The sequence below is a fragment of the Berghia stephanieae genome, unplaced genomic scaffold (assembly GCF_034508935.2).
Source record: "Berghia stephanieae isolate SIO BIC M18660-M18661 unplaced genomic scaffold, UCSD_Bste_1.3 scaffold88, whole genome shotgun sequence".
In the NCBI taxonomy this organism is placed as follows: domain Eukaryota; kingdom Metazoa; phylum Mollusca; class Gastropoda; order Nudibranchia; family Aeolidiidae; genus Berghia; species Berghia stephanieae.
This window is the reverse complement of record NW_027629521.1, coordinates 27501-37632: the sequence shown is the minus strand read 5'-3', so window position 1 is coordinate 37632 and position 10132 is coordinate 27501. Positions and strand designations below refer to the sequence as shown.

General features: G+C 37.8%; 1 protein-coding gene across 1 annotated transcript in view; it reads left to right on the top strand.

The window, feature by feature from the left end:
- The first annotated feature begins 24 nt into the window (after positions 1 to 24).
- LOC144962332 (BPTI/Kunitz domain-containing protein-like) overlaps positions 25 to 10132 on the top strand; it is a 17649-nt gene continuing 7541 nt past the window's right edge. The window contains exons 1-4 of the mRNA XM_078895226.1: positions 25 to 171; positions 923 to 1090; positions 4333 to 4485; positions 5227 to 5394. Coding sequence (XP_078751352.1) covers positions 1084 to 1090; positions 4333 to 4485; positions 5227 to 5394 — 328 coding nt within the window. The 5' untranslated portion in view covers positions 25 to 171; positions 923 to 1083. The remainder of the gene's footprint in view (positions 172 to 922; positions 1091 to 4332; positions 4486 to 5226; positions 5395 to 10132) is intronic.

Below are 10132 nucleotides of genomic sequence, written 5' to 3'. Positions count from 1 at the left end.
GTTTCTCTCATACAACAGCCTGTCTTCAACCGCCCGATACAACTACTTGTCGAGCCATTCTTCCCGGTTATTACTTTGACAAATCGTCAGGAACTTGCGTCTATAGCGATGGCTGTGTGACCGGACCCAACAGTTTTGACACAGCGGATGAATGCAGTAAAAGATGCGACCGTAAGTCTTTGTTGTTTACAGTTGCTGTTATTATTTTCGCTGTCGTTGTTGTTGGTGTTGCTGAATCCAAAGTACCTTGATGTTACACAATATGTAAATGTTGCTGGTGTTGTTAAGGTGAATTCACACTTTCACAATATCTCATTTGTTTGTAGAGTTTCATTCATCCTGTTTTGTTGATGAAGGAGAAACCCGAAACGTCCACGTTATCTGTTTTCGTTGATTAGATTGCAGCTTTCATTCAATTTCACATTGCTATTTATTTGAGAATGCACTGGACCGCAGCCTTAACTATCGTGTCCATTTCGAGGGTGGTGCCCAGAAGAGAGAGGATTCTGGGCCGGAACAACTGGGGGTGCCAATCAGATGCTTCTGAGGACTCTCAAAATAGCACTATGTGATCCCACCTCTCGCGGAGCATCGCGCTCTAATATGAGGTAGGAGCAAGAACGTTGAGAGGGTAGATACAAAACGTTGCAAGTCTATGCCTATAGTGTCGAGAACGTTGGATACAATACCTAAAGACTGAAACACGAAAATGACTGAACCCCCCCCCCCCCCCCCACCCCCCCCCCCCCCCCCCAATCCTTTTCCACAGTTAAACCTGATTTTTATAAAGTCATATCTATTTGCAAAGTATAATATTAATGCCTCGTTATATTTTTGTTTATACTGAACTTTAAAATGGAGTTTTCTCTAGAACAAAAGGGTTGATATAATAATCTCATATTTCTATTCTCTTATCCAACAGCGTGTAATCAACCGCCCGATACAACTACTTGTCGAGCCATTCTTCCCGGTTATTACTTTGACAAATCGTCAGGAACTTGCGTCTATAGCGATGGCTGTGTGACCGGGCCCAACAGTTTTCAGACAGTGGATGAATGCAGTAAAAGATGCGAGTCTGCTGAGATGGACCGTAAGACTTTGTTGTTTGCAGTTGTTGTTATTATTTTCGCTGTTGTTGTTGTTGTTGTTGTTGTTGGGGTTGTTGTTGTTGTTGCTGTATCCAAAGTACCTTGAGGTTACAAAGGACCGCAGTCTTATCTATCGGACCATCTCGAGGGAATATAACTTATTATAAGAATCTGGGGAGGGGGGGGGGACATCTTGAGGAGACAATCAGGCGCTTCTGAGGACCTCCACAATAGAAATATGTTATTCCACCTTGCAAGGAGCATTGCACTCCAATGTGAGGTAGGGGCAAGAACTTTGGTAGGGTAGATGGAAAACTTCGCAAGCCTATGTCTATAGTGTCGGCATTGCTAGTTATAATATCTAAAAACTGGTACCTGATATAAATTCCCGAATGTTACTAATTTTTAAAAATTCGAATAATGGCTTGTTTTTCAGGGAGCTGACAAGGCATTCCATTCTAAGTTCGCTGTCAAGAAACATTAAATATTTCAACTTGGTTAACGAAATTTATAGAGCATCCTTTTACTTTCAACCACCTTTCGTATGCCTTTTCCTTCATTCTCTTACTACCAACCAACAAAATTTCTGTCTTATTTATCATTTAATCTCAAACAATTTCCATCCATCCATGCCTTGTCGTCTTTAATGCAGTTTTCACATTTTTGTTTCTTGATGGGTAAAGGATTAGCAATACTTAAGTCATAAATTTGAGTGTCATCTGCATAGAAGTGATGTATTAAGCAGTGAGAGTCTATCTTATCCGCAAGTAGAAAAGTATACAGAATGAAGAGTAATAGACCAAATACAGATCCCTGAGGAACTCCAAATAAGAGTTGTTGTTGCTCAGATTGAGCACCATCGATAGAGACAAACTGGTTTCTGTCCACAAGATAGGACCGAAACCAATATAGTGCACTGCCTGTAATACCAAATACACCCTGCAGCCTTCGTATCAAAATCTTATGATCAATTGTATCAAAGGCTGCAGACAGGTCAAGCAAATTCAGCAACATCAAGTTTTCTTCATCAATAACGTGATTAAATAATTAACAACCCTCAGTAATGCATTTTTTGTTAAGAGATTAGTAGTAGTAGTAGTAGTAGTAGTAGTAGTAGTAGTAGTAATAGTAGTAGTAGTAGTAGTAGTAGTAGTTATAGTAGTAATAATAGTAATAGTAGTAGAGGTAGTAGTAGTAGTAGTAGTAGTAGTAGTAGTAGTAGTAGTAGTAGTAGTAGTAGTAGTAGTACTAGTAGAGTAGTAGTAGTAGTAGTAGTAGTAGTAGTAGCAGCAGCAGCAGCAGTAGTAGTAGTAGTAGTAGTAGTAGTAGTAGTAGTAGTAGTAGTAGTAGTAGTAGTAGTAGTAGCAGCAGTAGTAGTAGTAGTAGTAGTAGTAGTAGTAGTAGTAGTAGTAGTAGTAGTAGTAGTAGTAGTAGTAATAATAATAATATTACTCATTTATACAGCGCTCATTATAATGTAAAACACAAGCTTTGGGAACTTTAAAATGTAAATTATCAATTTTGAAAAAAAAATCCCAAAAACAACAAAACAACAACAACAACAACAACAATAAAAAACAAAAACAAAACAAACAAACACAACAATAGAACATACAATGTAATCAATTCATAGCCAAATCAAGGGTTCATATCGTCATTAAAAGCAACTACAGTAAAGATTTGTCTTGAGATTCTTTTGAAAGGCAGGTAAAGACTTATACTTCCTCACACCACTTTGTAGTTCATTCCTAATCTTGGGGCCGAAACAAACAAACGATTTCTCACCTAATTTTGTTCTTGATCATAATTTAACCCGAAATTTTCGTTTGATCATTACTTGATCTTAAAGTGCAATTTTCAAATTTGCACATGACCACGTGATCTGTGAGATTGACCTGTGCTATACTAGTCAAACACTTATAAACAAGGCACGCTGCTTTGTAATATGTGCGCTTTTCAATGGGCAACCAGTGGAGAGAGGCCAACGAAGGAGTTGCATGATCAAACTTTCGTTTGCCAAAAAAACTAATCTTGCTGCATCGTTTTGCAGTAATTGTAATTGTTTAATAGAAGCCTGAGGCAAGTTGACAAGCAGGGAGTTACAATAATCTAGTTTCGAAGAAAATGAGGGGGACAACTAATATATTACATGTTCCAGTTGTAAGATACTGACGGATCGAACTGATTTTCTTCGACTGAAAATATATACAGATTTACAGAGAGCAGAAATTTGAGATGACATTCTCATTACTGAATCAAAATAAGCACCCAATTTTTTCACAGTCTTTGAAACATATATCTTTTCACCCTTTAATCACCACCTCAAGACCATTCATTTTCAACTGCCCTCAATTTCCCACAATCATCACTTTTGTTTTTGACTTATTCATCTTCAACTGTTTGCATCCATACCATCCACTTTTTTACATCCGTCACACATTCTTCCACACGTTTCATAACATTTACGAGATTATTAGTGTTTTCAGTAGCATAAGGATACGTATTTTCCTGATAGACGTAGTAGTAGTAGTAGTAGTAGTAGTAGTAGTAGTAGTAGTAGTAGTAGTAGTAGTAGTAGTTGTTGTAGTAGTAGTAGTAGTAGTAGTAGTAGTAGTAGTAGTAGTAGTAGTAGTAGTAGTAGTAGTAGTAGTCGTGTGCGGCTATGTGGTCTTGTGGTACGACAATCGCTTTCGGTTCGGAAGGTCCTGGGTTCGAACCTCGCTCGGCGCATAGTTGAGTCATTGGAAAAGGATTTTACTCACATTATCTCACCGTACTCAGGTGCAAAATCAGTACATAGTATGAGGTATCTCTAAAACTTTTTGTGAAGAATTACTTTCGGTTTTAATTTTTTTAAAAGTATTTTGATGTGTAGTCATATCCTTAACTCAGTGACAATTATCAAGTAGTACATAGTAGTAAGCCTCGCAGTCCGAATGACGCTTGCTGAGAATTGTGTGATTCAGTCATAGTCGATGAGCATATCTGCTCTCTCAATCCATGTTAATTGTTTCCATTGGTCACGGTCCTGGGCAAGAGTTTTGAGGCTGTCAAGATCTTGTTGTGACTTTAGTACGGAGGGCACTGCAATATTTCTTAGTTCTTCAGGGATTAATTCGGTCGCATCTGAATCCAGAAATTTCTAATTATTAATTATTGATATTACTGAATATTAAAATGAAGTTTTCCCTAGAACAAAAGGGTTGATATAATAATCTCATATTCCGTTTATCTCATACAACAGCCTGTCTTCAACCGCCCGATACAACTACTTGTCGAGCCATTCTTCCGGGTTATTACTTTGACAAATCGTCAGGAACTTGCGTCTATAGCGATGGCTGTGTGACCGGACCCAACAGTTTTGACACAGCGGATGAATGCAGTAATAGATGCGACCGTAAGTTTTTGTTGTTTACAGTTGTAAACATTTTCGCTGTCGTTGTTGTTGGTGTTGCTGAATTCAAAGTACCTTGATGTTACACAATATATAAATGTTGCTGGTGTTGTTAAGGTGAATTCACACTTTCACAATATCTCATTCGTTTGTAGAGTTTCATTCATCCTGTTTTGCTGATGAAGGAGAAACCCGAAACGTCCACGTTATCTGGTTTAGTTGATTAGATTGCAGCTTTCATTCAATTTCACATTGCTATTTACTTGAGGATGCACTGGACCACAGCCTTAACTATCGTGTCCATTTCGAGGGTGGTGCCCAGAAGAGAGAGGATTCTGGGCCGGAACAACTGGGGTGCCAATCAAATGCCTCTGAGGACTTTCAAAATAGCACTATGTTATCCCACCTCTCGCGGAGCATCGCGCTCTAATATGAGGTAGGAGCGAGAACGTTGAGAGGGTAGATACAAAACGTTGCAAGTCTATGCCTATAGTGTCGAGAACGTTGGATACAATACCTAAAGACTGAAACACGAAAATGACTGAACTCCCACCACTCCCCCAAACCCCCCCCCCCAATCCTTTTCCACAGTTAAACCTGATTTTTATAAAGTCATATCTATTTGCAAAGTATAATATTAATGCCTCGTTATATTTTTGTTTATACTGAAGTTTAAAATGTAGTTTTCTCTAGAACAAAAGGGTTGATATAATAATCTCATATTTCTATTCTCTTATCCAACAGCGTGTAATCAACCGCCCGATACAAATACTTGTCGAGCCACTCTTCCCGGTTATTACTTTGACAAATCGACAGGAACTTGTGTCTATAGCGATGGCTGTGTGATGGGACCCAACAGTTTTCAGACAGCGGATGAATGCAGTAAAAGATGCGAGTCTGCTGAGATGGACCGTAAGACTTTGTTGTTTGCAGTTGTTGTTATTATTTTCGCTGTTGTTGTTGTTGTTGTTGGTGGTGTTGTTGTTGTTGTTGCTGTATCCAAAGTACCTTGGGGTTACACATGACCGCAGTCTTATCTATCGGGACCATCTCGAGGGAATATAACTTATTATAAGAATCTGGGGAGGGGGGGGGGGGGGACATCTTGAGGAGACAATCAGGCGCTTCTGAGTACGTCCACAATAGCAATATCTTATTCCACCTTGCCTGGAGCATTGCACTCCAATGTGAGGTGGGGGCAAGAACTTTGGGAGGGTAGATGGAAAACTTCGCAAGCCTATGTCTATAGTGTCGGCATTGCTAGTTATAATATCTAAAAACTGGTACCTGATATAAATTTCCGAATGTTACTAATTTTTAAAAATTCAAATAATGGCTTGTTTTTCAGGGAGCTGACAAGGCATTCCATTCTAAGTTCGCTGTCAAGAAACATTAAATATTTCAACTTGGTTAACGAAATTTATAGAGCATCCTTTTACTTTCAACCACCTTTCGTATGCCTTTTCCTTCATTCTCTTACTACCAACCAACAAAATTTCTGTCTTATTTATCATTTAATCTCAAACAATTTCCATCCATCCATGCCTTGTCGTCTTTAATGCAGTATTCACATTTTTGTTTCTTGATGGGTAAAGGATTAGCAATACTTAAGTCATAAATTTGAGTGTCATCTGCATAGAAGTGATGTATTAAGCAGTGAGAGTCTATCTTATCCGCAAGTAGAAAAGTATACAGAGTGAAGAGTAATAGACCAAATACAGATCCCTGAGGAACTCCAAATAAGAGTTGTTGTTGCTCAGATTGAGCACCATCGATAGAGACAAACTGGTTTCTGTCCACAAGATAGGACCGAAACCAATATAGTGCACTGCCTGTAATACCAAATACACCCTGCAGCCTTCGTATCAAAATCTTATGATCAATTGTATCAAAGGCTGCAGACAGGTCAAGCAAATTCAGCAACATCAAGTTTTCTTCATCAATAACGTGATTAAATAATTAAGAACCCTCAGTAATGCATTTTTTGTTAAGAGATTGTTAGTAGTAGTAGTAGTAGTAGTAGTAGTAGTAGTAGTTAGTAGTTATAGTAGTAATAATAGTAATAGTAGTAGAGGGTAGTAGTAGTAGTAGTAGTAGTAGTAGTAGTAGTAGTAGTAGTAGTAGTAGTAGTAGTAGTAGTAGTATAGTAGTAGTAGTAGTAGTAGTAGTAGTAGTAGTAGTAGTAGTAGTAGTAGTTTAGTAGAGTAGTAGTAGTAGTAGTAGTAGTAGTAGTAGTAGTAGTAGTAAGTAGTAGTAGTAGTAGTGATAGTAGTAGAAGTTAGTAGTAATGTATAGAAGTAGTAGTAGTAGTAGTAGTAGTAGTAGTAGTAGTAGTAGTAGTAGTAGTAGCTAGTAGTAGTAGTAGTAGTAGTATAGTAGTAGTAGTAGTAGTAGTAGTAGTAGTAGTAGTAGTAGTAGTAGTATAGTAGTAGTAGAGTAGTAGTAAGTAGTAGTATGTAGTATAGTAGTAGTAGTAGGTAGTTGTAGTAGCAGTATATTAATAATAATATTACTCATTTATACAGCGCTCATTATAGTGTAAAACACAGCTTTGGGAACTTTACAATGTAAATTATCAATTTTGAAAAAAAAAATCCCAAAAACAACAAAACAACAACAACAACACAACAATAAAAAAAAAAACAAAAAAAAAAAAAAACAAACAAACACAACAATAGAATATACAATGTAATCAATTCATAGCCAAATCAAGGGTTCATATCGTCAATAAAAGCAACTACAGTAAAGATGTGTCTTGAGATTCTTTTGAAAGGCAGGTAAAGACTTGCACTTCCTCAGACCACTTTGTAGTTCATTCCTAATCTTGGGGCGAGACAAACAAACGATCTCTCACCTAATTTTGTTCTTGATCATAATTTAACCCGAAATTTTCGTTTGATCATTCTTCTTCTTCTTCTTCTTCTTCTAGGTTCCATGCCTGGTCCAGGCTTCGGATACTGCATGAATTATCTCTCTCCATTCCTCCCTGTCTCTTGCCTTTTCAAACAGCTCTTGGATTGTTAGGCTGGTGAAGCCCTTCAGTTGGTCTATGAGTGTTTTTCTTTGTCTCCCCGGGCGCGTTTACCAGATATTTTTCCACAACTTGCCAGGTATTCATTCTTATCTTTCCTTACTATGTGTCCGAAAAAGGATAGTTGTCGATCAACTATTAAGGGCATTAGTTTCCTTTGTTGGTATGTTTGTTTTAGCACTTCTTCGTTCGTTTTGTGTGCAGTATACGATATTCTCTGCATCCTTCTCAAGCACCACATTTCAAAAGCTTCAATGTTCTTTTGTGTTTCTGCATTTGTAGTCCAGCTTTCGCATCCGTATAACAAGATTGGCCACACGTAGCACTTCAAGACTCGGAATCTAATCCCGAACGACATCTGTTTGTTTTTCAAAATGTTTCCCAGGTCCATGAAGGCCTGTTTGGCTTGAGCTATTCTTGCTCGTATGTCTCGGTTACATCTTCCATCTGTTGTCACTATTGAACCTAGGTATTTAAAACTTTCTACGTTGGTAAGTTGCTCGCCGTGAATCGTTATATTGCAGGTGTTGTTGTTTTCGGGGTTTTTCTGTATTACCATGCATTCCGTTTTGGTGATATTCACTTCCATTCCCTTGGCTTCACTATCTACTACCACTTTGTCAACAATCTTTTGAAGTTGGATTTCTGATGTTGCAATGAGTACCGTATCGTCTGCGTATCTTATATTATTTATGTTGTGACCTCCCACTTTTATTCCCTCCATATTATTTATGCCCCTCATGATTGTTTCTTGGTATAGATTAAACAGATCTGGTGAGGCAACACACCCTTGACGGACTCCTTTCTTAATAGGAATGGAATTTCCTGTAGAGTTTCCGATTTTGATAGATGCCTGCTAGGTGTAGTATAATGTTTGCATGAGTCTGAGGTCTTTCTCATCAGCGCCAATGGAGTGCAGTTGTTTTAGTATTTCTTCGTGGCGTACTCTATCAAAAGCTTTTTTGTAGTCGACAAAACAGAGGTATAGTGGGGTCTGAACCTGTATAGCTCTTTCACTTAAAACACGGAGGAGGTATATTGCGTTCCTTGTCCTCTGTCAGGTTGGAATCCATATTGTTCTTCTGCGATTTCGGGGTTAATCTTATTCCTTAGCCTGTTGATAATTATACGCAACAGTATTTTGTTGATGTGGCTTATTAAACTTATAGTTCTAAAATTTTCGCATCTGACTGCACCTGCTTTCTTTGGTATTGCTATGAAAATAGAGTTACAGAGATCTTCTGGAATTTTCCCAGTATTGTATATATTGTTGAATAATATGTGAAGTTCATCAATTGCTAGATCTCCTAGGCTTTTTAATACCTCTACAGATATTTCATCAGGGCCTGTTGCTTTACCATCCCTCATTCGTTCCTTGGCATGTTCAATTTCACTTTTGGTGATGTTTGGTCCGCTTAATGGTTCTTTGAATTTCAGTGGTGGTTCATTTCTATTTGGATCATTGTACAGTTCGCCTATGTATTCTACCCATCGGCTTTCTATATGTTGTTCTTCAAATAGCAGTTCCCCTTGTTTGTTTTGGATACAACTTCCTGCTGCTTTGCTTTTCCTTTTCCCTGATAGTTCTTTTATTCTTTGGTGAGCTTGTTGGGGGTTGGGTTTGTATTCTCTTTCGATTTCGCAGCATTTCCAGTCTAGATAGTTCTCGTGTGCCTCGATGCATTTGGATTTAATGTGGTTGTTCAATGTTTGGTATTCTGCAGACCCTCTGTTGCATTTTCGTCTTTCTTCAAATAGGTTTAGAATTTCATTTGTCATCCATTCCTTTTTGCTGTTTATTTGAGCTATTGGTAAATGCTTTTCTGCAGTTGGGTGCTTGTTTGATCATTACTTGATCTTAAAGTGCAATTTTCAAATTTGCACATGACCACGTGATCTGTGAGATTGACCTGTGCTATACTAGTCAAACACTTATAAACAAGGCACGCTGCTTTGTAATATGTGCGCTTTTCAATGGGCAACCAGTGGAGAGAGGCCAACGAACGGGTTGCATGATAAAACTTTCGTTTGCCAAAAAAAACTAATCTTGCTGCATCGTTTTGCAGTAATGTAATTGTTTAATAGAAGCCTGAGGCAAGTTGACAAGCAGGGAGTTACAATAATCTAGTTTCGAAGAAAATGAGGGAGACAACTAATATATTACATGTTCCAATTGTAATAAACTGACGGATCGAACTGATTTTCTTCGACTGAAAATATATACAGATTTACAGAGAGCAGAAATTTGAGATGACATTCTCATTACTGAATCAAAATAAGCACCCAATTTTTTCACAGTCTTTGAAACATATATCTTTTCACTCTTTAATCACCACCTCAAGACCATTCATTTTCAACTGCCTCAATTTCCCACAATCATCACTTTTGTTTTTGACTTATTCATCTTCAACTGTTTGCATCCATCCACTTTTTTACATCCGTCACACATTCTTCAACACGTTTCATAACATTTACGAGATTTTTAGTGTTTTCAGTTGCATAAGGCTGCGTATTTTCTGGATAGAGATAGTAGTAGTAGTAGTAGTAGTAGTAGTAGTAGTAGTAGTAGTAGTAGTAGTAGTAGTCTTAAGTAGTAGCAGTAGTAGTAGTAGTACTATG